Source organism: Corapipo altera, unplaced genomic scaffold (assembly GCF_003945725.1).
Source record: "Corapipo altera isolate COAL_440 unplaced genomic scaffold, ASM394572v1 23, whole genome shotgun sequence".
Classification (NCBI taxonomy): Eukaryota; Metazoa; Chordata; class Aves; order Passeriformes; family Pipridae; genus Corapipo; species Corapipo altera.
In genome coordinates, this window is record NW_020884878.1 from 20,198,223 (window position 1) to 20,219,741 (window position 21,519).

A 21,519-nucleotide genomic window follows, 5' to 3' on the forward strand; every position below is an offset into this window, starting at 1 on the left:
GCTAAAAATGTATTCTAAACTTCTCTGTACTGTTTACTTGAATGTGTTGGCTGCAGTTTTAAAACTGAAAGAAATAGGGTTCTCTAACTGAGACAGTAAAATTTAGTTTTTAAACATATAACTAATATAAATCATAACTAATAAGATGTTTGCAATCTTAAATCATAATCTTTATTTTACTTTCAAGGCCATAAGCTTCATGTTGAAATTTGTATTGTTGTCAAAATGTGAATAGAGAAAATAAGGTGTTAATTAGAATAATTCATTGCTTGCTTTTGTTGTTCATCTTATTATTAAATTATGAAAAATAAATGGTACTCTAATTTTTGTTCATGTCTCTGCTTGATTTTTGTTATAATTGTGTCAGATATAAGAAGAGAAACACGTGATAGTATTCCATTTCAGATTTTCAAAAGCAGGATTTGACTCAAAGACTCACATTAGTTTCAATGGTTTTTGGACCAGGCACAGGGTTAACAGCTTATTTTTCAAACAACTAAAAAGAGGTGTAAATGTCAAAGGTGATAGCTATACTGTGAGTTCCATAAACTACACAAAAAGTTACTACTACAGCTCTATTTTTCTTGGTTTAACAGCTTCTATGAAAACAGTGTTAATAAGTATATCAGGAACAGTATATAATAATGAATCAGAGACGTAAAAAAAACCCTTTAAAACTCCTTTTATATAATAATTGGAAAGTTAAAAGTGACTTAAAATCCCTGACTTCTCATGCTGTGATGTAAATTGTATTTTTTTTTAGGTTCCAAATTCAAAGAGGGAAAACTGATCCAACCAGTTACAAGAGCCTGGGGGACTGTTTTAGGACTATTTTCCAACGAGAAGGGTAAGAGTATATGTTTTTAAAATTGTCAATTTTATGAGATCTTTCTTAATCACCCATTTTCCAGACATTAGATCCTCTTTATATTCCACTCTTTCTTTTTTGCAATTGACAGAATTTGACAAACATGTAGTCTTACATAATGAGCACAATTTGAAAAGTCTAATTAGTCTTAATTAGACTCACAATGTCAAATTTTACTATTAGGGTATGTTAAAGATCAGAATGCACAGCTGTATAGAGACACTGTTGTAAACAATGCTTCAGCACCAGAAGCAGGATGACCACATCAGTGTATTTATGTATCTAGGCTCTTCTTTCTTCTTGTCCTGGTTTTCAGAACTAGCTCAGCCTGAGCTGTTACCAGATCAGTGGAGCACTTGTTTCCAAGCTCTGATAAACTGGCATTCCCAGTTACCTGCGTTAGACAATGTTTCCAGGATCTGTGTGAGCAAAATTCCACAGCTTTTCAGTTTGACAGAATATGGAAAAAAGATTTATGGTCATTAGTTACCTGAATCGTACTGCCTTCGGAAGGTACTGGTACTATAAGCCTGAGCTCTTCCAAAGGACTTGGGTTCTGATCCAGAAAGGCATTTAAATATAGGCTTAATTTTATGAGCAGTCCAGTTAAAGCCAGTGAATGTAATTGGACCAATCATATGCTTAAAGTTAAGCCTGTTATCCACAGGAGCTCTTTGGGAGCTAGCCTTTAATCAAGGTAACTCTAATCAGTAACTCCCAGATTTGAGTAGCTGGCAGGCTTTCCATAAACTTTGTAAATACAATAGCAACCCAATTTTTATCCGTATATCACAGAATCACAGAATCAATTAGGTTGGAAAAGACCTCTGAGATCATCAAGTCCAACCTATAGGTCATCAAGTCCAACCTATATATTCATCAGAACGGAACTGTTCATGTATACAGTGGCACAGAAACTGAGTATGGAGGCAGCATAGGTGCAGTGAGGCACAGAATTCTTTTGTCCACAAGCTGTACTGGAATAACAGAGGTGAGGTGAGCAGTGAAAATTTATAACTAGGCCAGTTTTGTTTCTTGCAATGAGGCTTAGCTAAGCTAAGCTACTTATTACATAAGTACATACATATAGAACCAGATGGTTTGAAATGACAAAGCAGGGAGATGCAGAGTTTTGTTAAGGTGTTGAAAGAGGAAGGTGTCACGCCTGCCCTTACTAGTGGTAAATTCATTTTTGTTGAAAGGTTAATGATATGTATTATCACCATAAGGCTTTAAAAAGCTTAAAAACTAAAAAGATTTCACAAACATGGTAATTTGTGGCTTCTGAGGTTTTCTAGGCTGAGTATATGTTAATTTTTATTGATCCTCAAAAAATTAAAGTATTAATATTTACAATCATGTAAAACTAACTTTAAACACAGAACCAGTTTCAATATTTAAGTCAGTAAGCATAAGAATAGTATTTATCTCTTCCAAACACATTAATATTTTTATTTTGTTGAATGATTCACAAAATGTAAAATTAAGGTCAAGTAGACATATCTGGAGAATGAGTCTAAATCAAGAGACAGCTTCCAAGTAAATTGATTGTTCATGGGATTTTTTCCTGTAGAATTCTTGTGCCCCAATACTGGAACAAAACCAGAATATTTTTTTTAATATTTGTATCTATTCGTGAATCTCTGAGCAGGAAAAGGAGATGATAATATGAAAATATTATAAATTTAAATCGCAATTTAGCAGTGGATTGCACAAAATTTCTGTGGGGCTAGAGGTAATACAGAGTTTTACTTACCTGTTTCAAAAGCAGTCAATACTGATCTAAACGAAAAGCAAATTTTATTATGACCAGTTTTTCTCCAGGAAGTTAGACAGAGTCAGAAAGTCACATTTAAACAGTCAGCAATTGTAAGCACTAGGAAAAAAGAAGATGAAAAATCTTAGATAAAATATAATCTTAAATTTTTGTTAAAAATAAGAAAAGTAATCAGCTAATCCTGAAAAACCTACTTGACTCCGTGAGTCTTGCATTCCTGTCTATAGTTGTCTGGTTTTCTAGAGCATGGAAATTATGATAGTTGTGAAGGAACTGGGAGGTGACTATGAATTATTTTAGTTGGGGGAAAACTTGAATCCTGATAACCCTTTCCTTGGGTGACCACAAAAATATGCAGAAGAGAGCACCAAGAAAGGGCTTCACATTTAGATACTAAGAAAACAAAATCAATTTATGGGGTATTCAGATTCAGGTGTGTAAATCTGTGAGAAGGAAATAAAAAATTCATTTATGTCCCATGTTTGTTTCATATTGACAATATGAAACACCCCTTTTGGTGCGTGGCATTTTTAGACTGATTTCCTGAAATATCTAAATCAGTGTACACTGACTATAAAGAGTTTAGGCATCTTTTTCCAGCACTCCAAATTCCTTTCTGGCATATGTGATTCTATGTCAAATTGACAACCAAAAAACCCTAATTAAATAAAGGATCACAGTGGGAAAAGAAGTGTTGCTAATGGCTTGCCCCTGAAAATGTTGACATTTGGACATACTGCTTATGCTCATTCGTACTTATGTTTTTCAGTAGTAGCAACTACGGATGTCAGAGCCTGGTTCAAACAAGACCCTTTATAATGCCTTGATTTGTTGATCTTGTTGAGTTTAAGTATGCAGCCTAGGAAGTACTTATTTTTATGAACATATATGCAAATGTTTCATGTGCTGCAATGCCTCTTACTGAAAATCAACCAGTAGTATGTTACTACAGTATCACAATAACAATCTGATGATTTTATGGAAAGCTTCTTCATCACAAATAATGCCAAGGATTCTTTAACCATCCCTCTGATTTTCTCCTCATTATAATGAAAAGAACAGAGCAAATATTTCCCATCTAACCACTAATAGAATACTGTCCATTTCAAAGCATGAGAAGACTCCTCTGTCTATACAAAACAGTAGAAGTCAAACCACAAAAAAACCACAGGAAAAAAAAGCCCTAAAAAGCTCCCAAACCTTGACCAGCTCTTTAGATGAAATAAATTTTCTTCATGGGGAATTAAATTCTTCAAAGAAGGATCTATCTCTTGAACTCTTTTCTTGTCTTACAAGAAAATGGGAGCCACAAAACATAAAATTTAATTGAGACTCACTAAACGAAGGCTAAGTCAAGCAGAGCTTTAAAGGTCACATAGTTTTCTATTAAAGGGAGGCAGCAGTATTAACTTTGGGGCTTTTGTGAACTTGTTTTGGGAGTGTCCAGTTGCTGCTAATTGCACGGGGTCTGCAGCAGTGTGGATCCTCTCAGGTGATGAGCGGCCTCTGCTCAGCCGGATTTGCCAGAAGCCGTGCAGCCGAGGTGCTCTGATTTCACTTATGAGATGATGCATGAATTGACAGATCTTTGACAGTGAGGTAAACTCACCAGCGTATCTGTTCATTGAGGAGTGACAGCTTTATAGCCAACATAAAAATAATCTGATGTTTATTGGGGAAAATGTTTGGATACAGGATTAACTGAAACTATTAATAGAGAAAACTTTTCATTCGTTTTAGATCCTACAAATAAAAGGTTAGATTGTGTTAAATGACCAATTTTTATATAATCACTATCTTTGCTTCTCTTGTATTCACTCACTTTTTCTTTCCTAGTCACTTAGGTTGGAATATGAAATGTAAGAATAAACCAATGTTCTAGCTGAATGTATATGTTGCATTTATATTAAAGACACATGGTGTTGTGTCTCATATTAAGAACAGAAAATTATGCCCATCTGCACTGTCTTAATTTGGAGTTATAGCATTAAAATTATGGATGCTGTTATTTCAAGTCTGTAAACAACTTTGTTCTTATAAATTTGGATTTTCATGGGCTGATAATTTTAACAGTAAATGTTCTGGATTATATTTGGCTTTTTTGGTAGGCAGTCGATCAAGAAACCTGTTACCTTCTCTTTCACTGTTAACTTGTCTGGAATAGAAAAGTTAGTATTGTCCTGGATTCCAGCTTTATAATTCAGCATTTGAATAAGTTACAGTTTAATGTGCTTCTTAGGCTTTCTTAGAACTGGATGGTCCTGGGAAAGTGCAAAGCACAATTGTTGTTGATCATTTGAGATTTCATTACTTCTGCTGAGTTATTTGATTGTTTAATTTGGTTTGGGAAGGAGCAATTACCTCCATATTTACACAGCCCAATGACTTTATAACTATTTCTTGTTCTCGGCACCACCTTACCAGTCTCTTGTACCTATAATTGTCTGTATGACCACACACACCTTTTTTTTTTTTTAATAAGCACCACCCTGACTCATACATTAGTGGGATTAGGTTATAAAGCTGCGCAAAACTTGTCTCTCGATGGGTGGAGTAGGTGGGAGAACAGCCAAGACTAAATAGGAGCTGGATGAGTGCAGAGTCATCAGTAAACATGCAGAAGCTGGAGGGCTCTTGGTTTATGTGATATTAGCGATTGTTCATCAATTAAGGAATTTGCTAGCACTCTCCTTTGTCCTGCCTCTATTCATCAACTCTCTGTCATGGTAACAAGTGCTTGAGAGACTGCAGCAGTGCTCTTGAGGCCTGGCTCTCCCAGCTGGCTGCAGATAATACTCTGCTGCTTCTAAATACCAGCAGGTCAGGGAAGGAGACTGGCAGCCTTGCAGGCAAGCACCGGCCTCTGGCACTCACCAGCATCATCACTGCCCATTCCTGGGGCCCAGCTGTATATGTACTCTTCCAGCTGAGATGAGGAGACCTATCATAAGGCTGCCAAATAAGAGTTACGCAATATACAAGTACTTGGCTATACTGTGCCTGAAACCTTCAAAGAAATTGCCAACCAGGGAAGTGTGACATGGTCAGTCATGCCAAAAATTCCTTTTTCTCAGTGCACATTTATGGAGATTCATTTCCACTTACTAGAGGCATCACGTGGTATCAACAGACCAGACTTTAGGCTCTGCTTTCAGTGTTCTGAGACAAACAGAAATTGTAGATTAAGATGCTATTTCACACACACACAGAGCTATCTGCCTCACTCCTTGGTTTCTTGTTAGCACTTCAGACCAGGAGGAGCAGAAATGAGCTTGGACCCATACTTGCTTACTATTTTCAAGAATCTTGTTTCTTAGTAGAGACCCACCTACACCACCAGAGAATGTGATCTTGCAAACTGAAGTACAGGCACCTTTTCTCTTCTACCTTCACTACAGGAACAGTAACTTCCACCTGAACACTGAGTCTGCTAGCACTTGTACTTCAAAAAAAAATCTACATTTAGATCCATCTCTCTTCCAGTCCTACCAGCCTATCTCATACTACAAACCCATGGTACTTGTACCAGCCTTGCTAAAGTGAGATTGAAGGTGCGAAAAAAAGGGCATTACACCGCCAAAATGTCAATCTGTATATGTCCTGATACATTCCCATAGTTCATAGTATATTGCTAATTTTTCTTCTTTTTATCTGTCATATTGTAGAATTATTCTGTGTGTCACATTATGCTACATTGGCATCCTCCTGCCATACTATTGTGTCTACTACAGACTTCACTAAAAACCTGTGATTTAGAGTATCACAAGTCATTATCACATTCCTATGTGAAATAATATAATCTGAAACTTAAAGTGTCAATTATGCTTTATAATAAATTGTTGAATTGAGAACTGTAACTGAAATTATAAAGGATAGTGCAATGGCTTAAACTGTGAACCTGTGTGAAAGGTGTTTGCTTTCATGAATAAAAATTAAAGACTTAGGGCTGAATTTTTGAACCCTTGTTCTTGCTTTGCATATCTTTAAAGAAGAAATGCTCAGTGTTAGAAAAACTAGTATGTGTGTATTGTCAGGGACTGTGAGCTTGCAGAACCTAGATGGGGACGTGGTAAATTCTTGTAGTATATAATTAAATTTATCAACTTTTTAGTCAGTCAATTTACTTTTGAGCACAATACTCCTCAGGAAGTGGCCTCATGCCTCTGAAATTTGGAAGACAGGATTCACGTGTCCCTGAGAGAAACTGGTCTCACAGATCTACAGCAAAAAGAAAAATTGTACCTCAGCATAGACTAGGAGCCCCACAGTCAAAGAATTTTGGAATTTCTTCTGGTTGAGCCATGAAATTTAAATATTGAATAAAGTCATAATAAAGACCACTTTCAAGGTTAGAGGAACACATAAAATCTGACTGAATGAATTTTCATGATAATTTACTTTAAGATTTTGATTTGTATTATGCTCACAAGGTTTTAGATCAAATATGGCCACAAAGAAGATATCTTTTCTGTATCTGTATGAAGGTGATGTGCATTCTGCTTTCTTTTGTAAATAAACATTCACATTTGATAATGCAATTTTGTCTCATTTCCCAGTAAAGGTAGAAAAAATGTGAGGAAATTTTTGATGCCTCATTATGTTTTAAAATGTGTGTGCATATGCGTATGGATGCCTACTTATAAAATGTTCATGCATTCTTAGTTTCTAAGATAAAATTAACCAGTGCCAACAATTAACAAACCAACAAATAATCCAGTGCCAGCAATCCCAAGTGGCTGGATGCTTTTGCAACACTAGTGAATCACGAAACAAAGATGATATTTGTTCTTTTAACCTACAGGTCTCAAAACACTTCACAAAAGAAGGAAGTACCATTATCTCAAATATATAGATGGGGATATTGGAGTGTAAAGTGTCAGGGAGTCAAGTAGATCTGGACTAGAGCATGGACAGAGATGGTTCTTCAGAGCAGCCTGATACTATGTCGTTTGTTTGCCCCATGGTAGCATGTTAATATCAAAGCTCTGAGGAACATGTGTTTTAGACAAAAAATTGCATTATTTGATACAGGCTTCTAATTCAGAAGAGGTCTGAAGACTTATTCAGCAGTCCATTTTGTGAAGGAGTTTTTCTGAGGGCATACATGGACACAGTGGCAGGTTTAAGCCTGAAGCTGGATATCCTGACTGCAAGATATCCTGACTAGCTCCCTGTTCTGTCAACCACATTGTCTCCAGATAGTCAGCAGTATTTAGTGATGTTACTGTCATGAGGTTTTCATCATCCCATTCAAGCAGGAATTCTCTGTTCCTGACTGGAGGTTCCCTCCCCCCATCTTCATATGTTAACACTTGAAAACATAAAGAAATGGCTTTGGAATGTGAAAAACTTTATGTGTGTAGCTGTCTGAAATACAGTGAAGTTGTAGTAGTGTAACTAAGGGCAGCGTTTGGCTAACCACATTTTTACTACTGATGGACACACATTTTGCTTGCAAAATTTAATCTAGTATATAAGGCAACACAGTAAACAAGGACACTTCTAAATAAGAGAATTGCTTCTGAGACTCATGTACTTTAAAGATGAAACACATGCGTATTTATTTCCCATAGGAGCAAAACACAATAAAATCATGTCAATCTTAAAAGTATCTTAGAAGGAAATAGGCTGGACATTAACTGGCGCTAGTTATCATTTGCTAAGGCCACTCATTTACGTTGGGTGTCTGATCTTTATTTTTTAAAGGTACAAATTGGAATTTTTTTTGAATATTTTCATAATCATGTTGTTTTAAAGATATGATTTCTCAAGTGTCTCTGTTTTCTACTACTATAACATAGTTAGAACTCATTATAACATTAGTAATAGCTCCTTGGAATCAGATGACTGCATTATAAGATGCTCATACTTACAGTGGTAAAAAGGTACCTACAAGAATTGTTTGCAATCCATTTTTATCTGTCTGTTCTAGTTAGTAAAAGATCAACGGAACTAAATTTTTTAATTCTTATGATTTTAACATTCAAGAATATTCATCATTTTGCCACATTATGTTCCTGTTGATTTCAAGCCTTATATTTCAATAGATCAATGCGATAATTATGCTTATAATAAACCTCCTTTTAAGTCTAGTGTGTGCAAAAATATCATACTGTGATTTATCATTAAATTATCTGAATGTGTTTATGTTCTCTGAATGCAAAGAATATATCTTCCAAATTTGGTAGCCCAGGATAATGGCCACAAATTTCTCCCACTTCAGTAACTGGTTCAGCATGAAAGGCTGCAGTATTTCATAGTGGTAAAGCAGATGTTTGTTCCTGGGACCCTGATGGAGACATTTCTACCTGGCACCATTCACCTCAGTCCGGGCAGTGAAATGGTGCTACATCTGAGCCCCGAAACCACAGTGCCTCCAAGCTGCTGAGCTGAGAGCCACCTAGAGTCAGAAAGCTGGGAAGAGCTTGTACATGCTGTACCGAACGTCTTGTCCTTCTCCAGGGCTTCCTTGGCTTGCCCAGGGCCCTACAAAAATTTCAACTAGTGAGAGAACCTCTTAGGTCAGGAACCGAGGCCCCTCTGAGTTTAATCACGGCCACGGCTGTGTATCCGCTGAGCTAGGATTTCAGGAATTGCTGTTAAGGCTAAGTGGCTAAATTAAGTTTAATCCATACTTTTAGATCATGCTGCTTTTGGGGGATCTCTCCCTAAAAAACTTGCTTGTTCTGAAATGGTATCTCTTTAGTGCCATTAGAGTCTCCAGAACTGAAACCTGCATTTAAATGTGAGAAACTGATTCAAGCCCTGACAGAGATGCAGGGAGCAGGTGGGTGTGGGGGTGGGAAGAGGGGGGGGCTGTGGTCTCTCAAATCTGAGTCGGGGTAAGGCTGTTGTACCCAGCTACAGGTAGATAAAAGGATCTGAAATCTATCTGAAATCTCTTTCTTACCAAAGGAAATAGCTCTGAAATCTGATGATGACATTGTCAGTAGTTAACTGTCAGAATTAGCTATTTATCAGTTATGTGAATCTAGCTATCACATTTAACATTTCATAAACATAGTAGTAGAGGCATCATGAGGTGCAAAATTAATTGCAGTTATGTGTTGTGCTTCTTTAAAAGGCAATGGTTATTTACTTCTCTGTAGTATTGGGTTTCTGGTAGCCATTATTTGTTACCCTTTCCTTTAAAATAAAAATTCCACCGTATCAAGGAAAAAAACAGTGACCAGAGAAGAGATAAATCAGTTTTATATCCTTAGAACAGCTGACTTCACACTTTTATTACATTGTTTGAAATAGCATCTTTTCATCTGGAAGGAATCAGTTTAAAATGTGATTGTCAACACAAGAAAACCAGTTTTCTGTTTAAAATGGCTGCTTATGAAGCTTAGAACTATGCTTTTGCCAGGATTTTCTTTACAGACATTAGTTACTAGAACCAGGAGATTTTAGATGGGATGTTCACAGGAAATACCTGGCAGACAGCATAAAATGCAAAGTAAAGCATTTTTATTTTAGCCATAGAAAGCATACCTGTGAAGATGAGCACCAGTGTTTTAGGTCAAAAGCTTTGTTTCTCAAATAGAAGTTTCTAAGTTGTAGTTTGAAATGAGCAAGAGAAAAAATCCTCATCAGTTTTTTCATGTCTTGATCTAACTAATCAAACTACATACATTTAGTATATTTCTTAGACTATATTTCGTACTTATTTGTAATGACACTATTATACCTCTCTCTAATCTGCATGTTTTTGTCTCATCTAATTTCATTTCTTCACTGGTTAAATCTGAAAACACAGCTTTGTCTCTTTTATGCCAATTCTCTTAATTACAATAGTCCTCAATTGTTTATTTATATGTAATTTAGTTTAACTTGAACACTTAAAATTTTTAAATCTCTAAAAAAAGTAGATGAAGATTCCATGCAAAGTCAGCTATTGTATTCAGTAACAAAATATTTTCACTTTAGAAATGATTGAGCTTTACATTATATACATTAGCTCATTGTTTTAGCTGTAAATTACAAAGATGTAGTGAGACAATAACCAGCTATTAGAATAGGTAGAATTTTTCCAGTACTCATAATTTTCTTGTTTTCAGGGTAAGTTAAGTTAATAGTAAAACTATTGCTTATAATAGTTTAACTAAAAAATTTTTATTATTCCCTACTTCAAAAGTGTAGGTGTCTTCAATTTTTTTCCTAATAAATTACTTTGTTGTTGTTTTTTTTTAGTGTTGGAAGACAAATAGTATTATATAAGAAACTCCTAAAATATATCTTTGTTAGGAAGGCAGTCTTTCCCAGACAGAATTCTTTTTGTTGAATCATAGAGCTACCCTTGCAGCAGTAACTCCTAGGTAAGCTGATCATTCATCTCTAACACCATCACCCTCTTCTCTTTGCAATGCTCCTTACCCAAGCTGAAGTTTTCCTGTATATCATGCTCTACATTCTGAAAGAAATTTAGTAATCCAGATGTTGAGAAATGTAGTAATCCTATACTTGACCACGGAGAAGAAAATATTCCTCCAAAGCAATGAGCCAACTCAAAATAAAAAGGCAATGTAAATTGCTATGAATATTTGACACTTATGTTGATTTTCCATGGAACGCATCTTAAATAAAACAGGATAAAATGGAATTAGCAAGGGGTATGGAAATATTTTAGAAGACTGTGTTTCTGTATAGTGCTAACTCATAGTTCAGGGTACATTGCATTCCATATGATTCAGAGAATCGAACTGTGAAAAATAGTCTATTTTACTTGTTATGCTATTTACCTCTTCAGAGAAAATAGAATTCTAAGTGTGTATGAGGTTAGTTTCTTAGTTTTCATGTTCTTTGCTTACGCAACTTTACTTACAGTATGCTGTGATTTTTTTACCCTATAAATATCAGTACTAACTTTAATGCAGTAAAAATAGTTTTATTTAATTTTAAAAATGTCTACATCAAGTGTAGTGCATGTATAACACGCTGCGTCTCCTTCCAGGAATGCGTGCATATAGGCATGAATAAAGTGCACCATTGCATTCTGTCTATCCAGTGCAGAAAGCTGCTTTCACAGTAAGCCAGCAGGAACTTCGTAGTGAATTTCTGACGGCTTTGTGAAACATATGAGGCAGTAACTCTAACTGAAGCACTGGCTCCAGTTATGAATACAAGATCAATTTGCGTGCTTTTTTACAGCTTGCCTTCAGTGTTCGTGTATTTTCGTGTATTTTAGCTTTGCCTGAACTTGCGTATATGCTCTTTTGTAGCTGGCTATCATACACTGGGTGTCCCAAGTACAGAATTATTTTTTAGGGCTTATTTTAATCTGATAAATGGAATTTTCCATAATAAGTAAACACCTCTACATCATAGGAATCTGGTAGCCAAACCCAATACATTTCTTTGCTGTTCTTTGTAGCAGTTGAACTCTATGGCAGGGACAAATGCTTCTTCAGTATTGATGCATCCTAATTTTGGTAGAGGCTCAGATCACTTGCCATTAAAACATTTCTTAATGAAATTCATTTTTTCATAATTTGAATACCACATGAACTAATTTTATATCCTGACTTAACAAAAGTCTAATTTTGATAAATGTATCTTCTTTAATTTGCAAAGTCCTGTTTCATAACAAATTATACATTCCACTTATGTCTTAATTCAACTATTTTTTAGTATAAAATACTTTATAACATCAAAAACATCATAGGTATTTTAAGAGCTCATTTTCTATACCACTTTTATTTGGAAATATCATCTATCTCCAGTCTGAATTACTATTTAGTATATAGGTAATGTTTATTCTTTTTTTTGTCACTGTCATTTAGAAGCCTAAATTTGGCTTAAATGTCATGGATAGAACTGAAATACTAGCTAATTAGCATTTCAGCCTTTGTTTTAGTATATTCTTATGTCATATGCCTCTGTATTTGAAAATGCAAAATAGAATACTTGCATAATATTCACATTTTCTTACACTTATTGGCTTACAACACATTAAAGTATTTAATCTACTTTTTTGTATTTTCTTAATAAATGGGTAATTTCATTTAAGTATCAAAACTAATTTAGATTTTCTGTAGGAAATATGTAAAAAGCAAACCAAAATTTTCAGATACATTTTAAAAACTACCACGCAAATGAAATATATTTTCACAATTTTGGGAATAGTAAAATGTCTCCAGGTGCAAATAATTAGTAATTTTTCAAACCTGTAATATAACAACAAGAAAAATAACAGTATGTTTTAACAAATAGCAATTTTCATGGACTTTCTCCAAAATTTTATAATTGTAATTTTATATGGAGTTACATTAAAAAAAAAAAAAGGGGGGGAAAGCAATTTAATGTATTCCTGAGAAAAATTATACTGGTGTAAAAGGTGAAAAATTGACTAGTGAGCAATTTAATACAAGGAAAGTTAGCTGACATTGCAAAATGCTAGGAATCAGTGGCAAGAAAGTTTTCCTCAGTATCCTGTTTGGGAAAATGCAGTTTTCGAAGTAGATCTTTCTAAGTTACCATGAGGGAATGCTTGGAATTTTGTCTTTCTACCAAAAAGGGTTGTTTTTCCCTTGATTGTCATCAGTTTGCTAGGCTGTCCTGCTATTTAAGCTATTAACGACTGGTGTGCTGCTTGGTCTCAGGTGATCCATAAAAAGGAATGAAGCCTTGGGAAGGTAAACCATCACCAGACTGGCTCGGTGTATCAGCCTTCCATGACGGAAGCTCTTTGTTGAGAATTGTTGGCAATTCCAGCAGTTTCCAACTGAAGATAAGAACCAGCGTTCTTGGATAATGCCCTCGATCACACACCTGATGACAGACTCCTGCATGCAAGTTTTTTCAGGTGCTATGTTTGCTCAGTAATCCTTCAGTGCCAATCTTTTCTAAATGGTGAGCAGGCCCCGTCAGTAATGGACATCAGCCATTAGGCTTGTAATATTTGTCATATATCAGGTTACGGCTTTGTTACTGCAGTGTGATGAATGGATGCTGTTATGCTCAAAGAAAATAAAGAAGTGCTATAAATTTAGCAGTCAGTACTAAATGAGTTGTTACTTTAGGGGCCTTATTCACATCCTTCTGAAGTCAGTGGAAAGTATTCTGTTCACTAAAGCCTTTATATCAGGCCTTAAATTTTCTTTCTCTTTTAAGGAACAGAACTCAGGGCTGCCATTAAAATACAGTTCCTCCTTACTCACTATATGCAAGTTTACACCTAAATAGTAATTTTATTATAACTCTTACTTTACGTCTTAAGGTTTATTTTCTGTGCAAGTGTTTTGATTAAACATGGAAACATACAGAGAGCTAACCACAGAACCTGACAGGTCACTCATGAACTAATCAGAAATGGAATTGAGGTGTTCAAAAAGTCATGCAGTATTTCTTACAGATTTTTTTTTTTCAGTATTCCAGGAACTCCTACACCAGATTTGAAAGTCTGTGCTCTGATTTTATGCTTTCTTTACTTGTTGGCATTATTCTGGAAGCTGTACTGAGAAAAGATAGGGTTAAAAAATTATCGAGGAAATTAGAATCTGCCCTGGCCAAAGTCTGAATTGTGTTTCATGCTGTTTGCAAATTTTTGGGGAAGTTCAGATAATATCCAAGGAATTTCTAATTCATTAAAATAATTTCTGGTGGCATAAAGATGATTAATTTCCTTTTTATATTCCAGGATATAAGTAAACCTAGTACATATGAAAAGTAAGGCACAGTTTTAAGCCATGCAAGTGTTACCCTTTGTTTGTTACTAGCCTTGTGTGCACAACAGTTTGAGTCGAGGTGGGGGGGCACTAAAATATTGCTTCTAACCATGTCCATAAAAATTCTGCATTTAGTTACTAGCTAGAATGTTTGCTATAGCAACTCCAGTTTCAAATGACCTAATAGATATCCTGCTTCTGGGACATGGACTACCACCTTATCATAATATAGATGGTAATATGTGTTGCTAAAATGTTTATGCTTATTTTTAAATTATAATTGATCCTTTCAAGTTCAACCTGTAATTGCTATACAACCCTCATTTTCATACTCTAGCTAGTCATAGTATATAAAAATTTACTCCTTCCCATTGTTTTGTAAATGTGAGTGCCCTCCTCACAAAGATCCTCCAGGATCTTTGACCAGCACAATCTACCGCTGCTTACCTACTTCTTAGAACCTTCCTTAATGCCTTCTGTGTCAGGTAAGTCATTTCATTCAAAATGAAGCTCATATTGCCTTCCAGAGCATAGCATGTAAATTTGCTTCTGTCCTGCTGTGTGATCGTTATATATAGTCTACAGTGCCGTAGGCTCTATATAAACAGTACACTTTTTCCACATTCATTAGTGACCCACAAGTACTTCTGCGCTACCTTTCTGAGGTTTTTCTGGCATATTACCTAAGTCTGTGTTTAAGACAACATATTAAATTACACACTTCTTAATTTTACAATTGCCCTAAGTTTTAAGATATCCAGCATGAGAAGCAGAATTTAGACACCTATAATTCTGTCATGTAAATAATATGTATGTATTGTGCCAACAGATGTCTAACAGGCATTTCTACAAGTCTACATGGGAATTGTATAAAATACGAATTCAGAGAAAACTGTGTAGAAAGTACCTAAAATATATGGGCTAATCACCATCTATTATTCTATTTTTTGTAAATTTTTTAATGCAATTCTTTTTGTTTGTGAAAGGTCTTGTTCTTAATCTTAGATAGAGTTTTCATTGTCATACAAAAAGTTGCAGATAGCAATGGTGAAAACTGAGGATGCCTGATAGCCTTCCAACTAGCCTTGCCTGTCTACATTTCCTACCTTAACCGATGCATAACCAAAGCTTCTGCTTCTGTGATTCACATGAGACCACTTTATAAACACCTGTGAATAGAAATTCTCTCACAGGAAGAAGTTAATTAAAAAGCACTTATATAAGTATATGTGTAACTATAATAGAAACATCTAAATGACACTCCTTGCCCATCATAGAAAAACAGATGAACTAAGAATTCTGTTAGCCCTGAGGGTTTGCTACTGACTTCATATATTTGCCTGACAGTCCTTCATCAGAAAAAAACTAAACTAAGCACCTATTTGTATTTAGCAGAACTTTGAAATAACCCTTAAACATGTAGTACAAAATCTACTTTGTCCAAGGTTTGCTTAGCAGCCTACAAAGATGATCATCCTATCCAAAAGACACTTAAACAATAAAGCTGACCAAAGTGCTGCAGGGAGGAAGATGTGGTCAGAGCACCACTGTGCATATCCACATATCTCAAGAAAGTCTTACCAGGATAGATCCTGGGACAAAGCGCAATGTGTTGCAACCTAGAGTATGGGCAATGCCCCACAACTGGGAAACTGCAAGAACACCTATTGTAAATCTACAGTATGAATTGCTTATGATAAAAGCTGCTTATAAAACCAGTCCTGCACAGATACATTTCACTTAAACCAGAAAATCTGTACCAATAGTTCTAGTGCTGTGAAAACCAATGTGTGGTTCCATTAACAAGCTATAAGCTACTATTTTTCCAAACTGCAATTATGCTTTTAATTGAGAAAAACAGAGTTAACACAAATAAACTGCTCTCTTTGGACCATAACTGCAAGCTTGGATAACATACCAATGGGACAAAAAAGAGCCATGTCCAGAAAAAGATATTATCACCTAAGTCTAAAACTGTTATTGTAAAAGAAAGCTCATGCAGTTGCCAGGTGGAGAGAGCTGGTAGGCTCAATCCACTTCTAGGCATTTCCAGACGTTACCTAAAACACACAATATGATTAGATTCCTCATAAAGTACATTTGCATCTGCTACCTTTTTTGAGAAATAATAGCCTCTGAAATATATTTTCCTTTATACAATAGCTTAAAGGGCTTGAACACAGAAGAATCAGACCATTAGCTCCCACTTGCTGGAATGGGGTCTAACCACCATTTTAAAGCCTTTTTTGGTAGCCATAGCTGAAGGAGAGTAAAGATGGAAATACTAATTTTATGCTTCTGTTGCAACTTTGTACTTCAAAATGTATCCATAGAGGGTATGGCCTGTGACTCAGTGATAATGAATCTGGATAGAGTCACAGCTTCTAATTCTTTTCCCTAAACTCTTTATGACAATAAATTTATAAAAAACAAACAAACAAACAAAACAAAACAAAAACAACCAAGAACACAACAACCAAAAGAAAAACCCCTCAAAGAAACCCTTGCATATGTGGAAGAAGGTAACTGAACCTGACTTTCTGGTTAAGAGAAGTGACCAATTCTTCCTATCATTTCCCCTGTAAAATAATTGATGTTTGTCTTCTTGACTGTTTTTGAGGGGTGACAATGAACCACGGATCATAAATGAAAGAAGTGCTCCCCACTGGACCAATTACACACCAATAAGAGGTGGGATATGAAAGCTTCTGAAATTGCAGTCAAGTGGCTGCTCCACAGAGCAAATTTGAGTCTTGCAGTACCCCAAGCTGGGAAGCATATTCTTTGCAGCACCATCTCTGCTCATGAAACCCAGTTGTCCCCTGATTATCTGAATTAGCTGTTGAAGTCTGAAGTCTGTTGGCTTGAGCCTGTAGAGTTTCATCAACCTTTTTCTCACCCAGCATAGCAACATAACAGTTGCCTGGGGCCACACTAGCTTCAGTTACTGCATCCTGAACCAGACATTCAGTTCTCACTTCTCTAACAACAACCTCCCTGAGAGGAAGCATGGTCTAACCACCCTTTTCCAGCCCTTTTTGGTAGCCATAGAGGAGGGAGAGTAGAGATGAGCTCCCTGGGATATTGGTCACTGTAAAACCTCAAGCTCATAACTATCTCCGTTCTTTATTGGACATGGGTGGGAATATAATTATCAAAGATGAGGAAAAGGCTGAGGTATTTAACACCTTCTTTACCTCAGTTTTCAGCAGTAAGACAGGTTGTCCTGAGGACAGCTGCCTTCTGGATCTTGTAGAAAGAGATAAGAATCTGAATAGCCCCCCTGTAATCCAGGAGAAAAAGTTAGCGACCCGCTGAGCCATTTGGATCCCCACAAGTCTATGGGACCAGATGGGATCCACCCAAGGGTGACGAGGGAGCTGGCAGAAGAGCTCACCAAGCCGCTCTCCATCATCTGCCGACAGTCCTGGCTCACTGGGGAGGTCCCAGATGATTGGAAGTTGTTACGCCAATCCACAAAAAGGGTCAGAAGGAGGACCCGGGAAACTACAGGCCCATCAGCCTGACCTCAGTGCCTGGTAAGGTTATGGAGCAGATCATCCTAAGTGTAATCACACAGCACCTACAGGATGGACAAGGGTTTAGACCCAGCCAGCACGGGTTTAGGAAGGGCAAGTCCTGTCTGACCAACCTGATTTCCTTTTATGACCAGGTGACCCGCCTGGTAGAGGAGGGGAAGGCTGTGGATGTGGTCTACCTGGACTTCATGAAAGCCTTTGACACTATCTCCCACAGCATACTCCTGAAAAAGCTGGCAGCCCATGGCTTGGACAGGGGCACTCTGTGCTGGATTAGGAACTGGCAGGAGAGCTGGGCCCAGAGAGTGATGGTGAATGGTGCTCCATCCAGATGGCAGCCATTCACTAGTGGTGTCCCCCAGGGATCAGTGTTGGGCCCAGTCCTGTTTAATATCTTTATTGATGATCTGGATTGAGTCCACCATTAGCAAATTTGCAGATGACACCAAGCTGGGGGGAGAGTGTCGATCAACTGGAAGGCAGGAGGGCTCTACAGAGGGACAGGAGGGCTCTACAGGCTGGAGAGTTGAGCTGATTCCAACGGGATGAGGTTCAACAAGGCCACTACCAGGTCCTCCACTTTGACCACAACAACCCCCTGCAGCATTACAGGCTGGGGACAGTGGCTGGAGAGCAGCCAGGCAGAAAGGGACCTGGGAGTTTGGATTGACAGGAAGCTGAACATGAGCCAGCAGTGTGCCCAGGTGGCCAAGAAGGCCAATGGCATCCTGGCCTGGATCAGGAACAATGTGGCAAACAGGTCTAGGGAAGTGATTCTTGCCCTGTACTCAGCACTGATGAGGCCACACCTTGAGTATTGTGTCCAGTTCTGGGCCCCTCAGTTCAGGAAGGATATTGAGGTGCTGGAGCAGGTCCAGAGGAGAGCAACTAGGCTGGTGAAGGGACTGGAGCACAAGTCCTATGAGGAGAGGTTGGAGAAGAGGAGGCTCAGGGGAGACCTCATCACTCTCTACAACTCCATGAAAGGAGATTGTAGCCAGGTGGGGGTTGGTCTTTTCTCCCAGGCATCTATCAGCAAGACAGGAGGGCATGATCTTAAGCTCTGCCAGGGGAGGTTTAGTTTAGATGTTAGGAATAAATTCTTTACAGAGAGGGTAATCAGGCAGTGGAATGGGCTGCCCAGGGAAGTGGTAGATTCTCCGTCCCTGGACGTTTTTAAGATGAGACTGGATGTGGCACTTAGTGCCATGGTCTAGTAACCATTGTGGTAGTGGATCAAGGGTTGGACCTGATCTCAGAGGTCCCTTCCAACCCAGCTGATTCTATGATTCTAAGCATGTCTACCCAAAACCATATAGATCAAGTGCTGTGATCAGAAATTTGGTAGGATGTCTTACCACAGGCCTTCTGTTCTAAGCAGTTACAGCATATTCTGATATACTCTTCTATTAAAAGTTTTAACCTTGAACTCAGGGTCTCTATAGCTGAATAGTGAAGCACATCAAGTTTGCGGCACAGCTCAGTGCATCAAGTTTGTACGTGCTGAAGCGGGTGTCCCAGAGTAGCTGAACTTGAGAGGGGAGAGTCCTGGAAACTGACACTGTGGAACAGCAGAAGCTGCTGGTGGAGGCTGCAGCACTGGGGGGAGTATTTACAGCCGCTGAGGAGGAATTTCTTGTTTTACTGGGAAAGAAAACTTGCTGTAAAAAGCAGATACGCACTGCAGGGTCATAGAATCATAGAATCAACCGGGTTAGAAAAGACCTCTGAGATCATCAAGTCCAACCCTTGGACAACACTGCCGTGGTTACTAGACCATGGCACTAAATGCCACATCCAGCCTCACCTTAAAAACCTCCAGGGACGGAGAATCCACCACCTCCCTGGGCAGCCCATTCCTGTGTCTGATCATTCTCTCTGTAGAAAATTTCTTCCTAATATTCAACCTCAACCTCCCCGGCACAGCTTAAGACTGTGCCCTCTTGTCCTTGTCAGCACTGACTGCAGAGGTAAAGAATGGTGCTTCTTAGTAAGTTTTTATAGATGTTGCTGAGGCAGGGCAGCAGCATCTCTGCTTATTTTACTAGTGCATGAATGCAGCCTGGCATGGCCTTGGAAGGATACTTATGGAGCTTTAGTTCTCCATTAGCATCCCTTGTGGCCATGCTGCCTCTCATGCAGCATAACAGGCACATTCCACTACAGCATAACTTGACCTGATTTCACCAGGCATGTATCTGCTACTACACCTTTGCTGAGATGCATAGTATGTCTCTACAAAAACATTAACCTAATATTTTATAGTTCTGAAATCAAGAAACAATTAGTCATTCAACCTTCACTGAAGTTAGGCTCAGGGGCATCTGTTTTGGAGTCTTGTAGGCACTGAGTAGTAAACTGGAATAAAAAAAGGTTATTCTAGTTAATTTCCATTTCCTGTTTTTTTGTGTTTGACCTGACTTAGGGAGAACAATTAAATTTAAAACAGACATTTCTGATAGAGTTGATCTAATTGTAACTACATTTTGGAGCAGTTTGGTCTTTCTTCTACCATAACTTTCTTATACTTATATTTGTGTTTCATTATTGGAAAAAGGACTTCAGACATGTCTGATAAGACCATGATCATTAGTGCCTTGAGTTCTCATTGTAAAAGCATTCAATTTATGGGAAAAAAAGATATAAAAACCATTAAACATTTCTTTAGTTGTTTTTTTATGCATTTTTCACTGGAAGCTAACCACAATCTTTTTCCAAAAATATTTTGCTCTGAGTTTTATTTATTTAGCTATAGAATTTCCTTAGACATCTCAGTTTTGAACCAGGTGTTTAACTTAGACTATGTATTTCTAGGGATAACTGTATCAGTTACAAAAGAATAACTGGAATTTTAGCATAAGACTATTGAAAAACAAAAAGATTGCTGATTCCTGTGGAAAGGGGACTTATGCACAAAAGTCAAATTCTAGGAGCTGGTAACAAATGAGGATTGAGGACAAGCTTCACCTAGAAGCCAATACAATATTTATAAAAATTTCATTCCATTATTAACCACATTAAAGCACTATTTTTATTCTAATTAAATATATATTTTTCCTTTTAAAATGCAGCAAATATTGTTCTTTGTGATCTTGTTTTGTAATGTCATTATGTTCCCACACAATTCCTCCCACTGAAAGAATATATATTTTACTGTAAAGAGATCAACTATCATTGTTTATGGAATTATGAACTTCTCACTCTTCTTATTAGTCATTCTTAAAACAGGATGCTCTGAACAGACACCAAAAGGATATCCAAGAGATACAACTTCTCATTCACAGGCCAAACATTCCATCTGAAACCCCAAAAAAGAAATATTCCTTTAAATATTCCTGGTAGTCTAGGAGTGAGTCACTGTAAATCTCAGACTTCAACAACTGGAATAGAAAGAGTCCTGAGGTCACACCTGAAACAGAATTTTAGGGAGTAACATATTGCATTACGAAATGAGTCACGAGGCCAGCTGTGTTTATGTATATTGTGCAATTAAAAGATGGTGATCTTTCTCCTGATAACAATGGGTTATGCTGTACTCTGAATTCACAAGTCACATGAAGAAAAATCCAGTGCTTGGCCCTTATCCAAAAATGACAAGGACAAGTACATGAGCAAGTGGTGATTTGTCTTGCTCAGTCTCTGAAAGATTCTTTCTTTTTTTGAGTT

At 37.3% G+C, this 21,519-nt stretch overlaps 1 protein-coding gene across 5 annotated transcripts in view; it reads left to right on the plus strand.

Moving 5' to 3' along the window:
- The window catches only part of SLC25A21 (solute carrier family 25 member 21), a 249,933-nt gene that overhangs the window by 182,795 nt on the left and 45,619 nt on the right, over positions 1-21,519 (plus strand). For all 5 annotated transcript variants that reach the window (XM_027637729.1, XM_027637727.1, XM_027637730.1 and 2 more), the window contains one exon: positions 764-847. In XM_027637729.1, the coding sequence (XP_027493530.1) occupies positions 764-847 (84 nt within the window). The remainder of the gene's footprint in view (positions 1-763; positions 848-21,519) is intronic.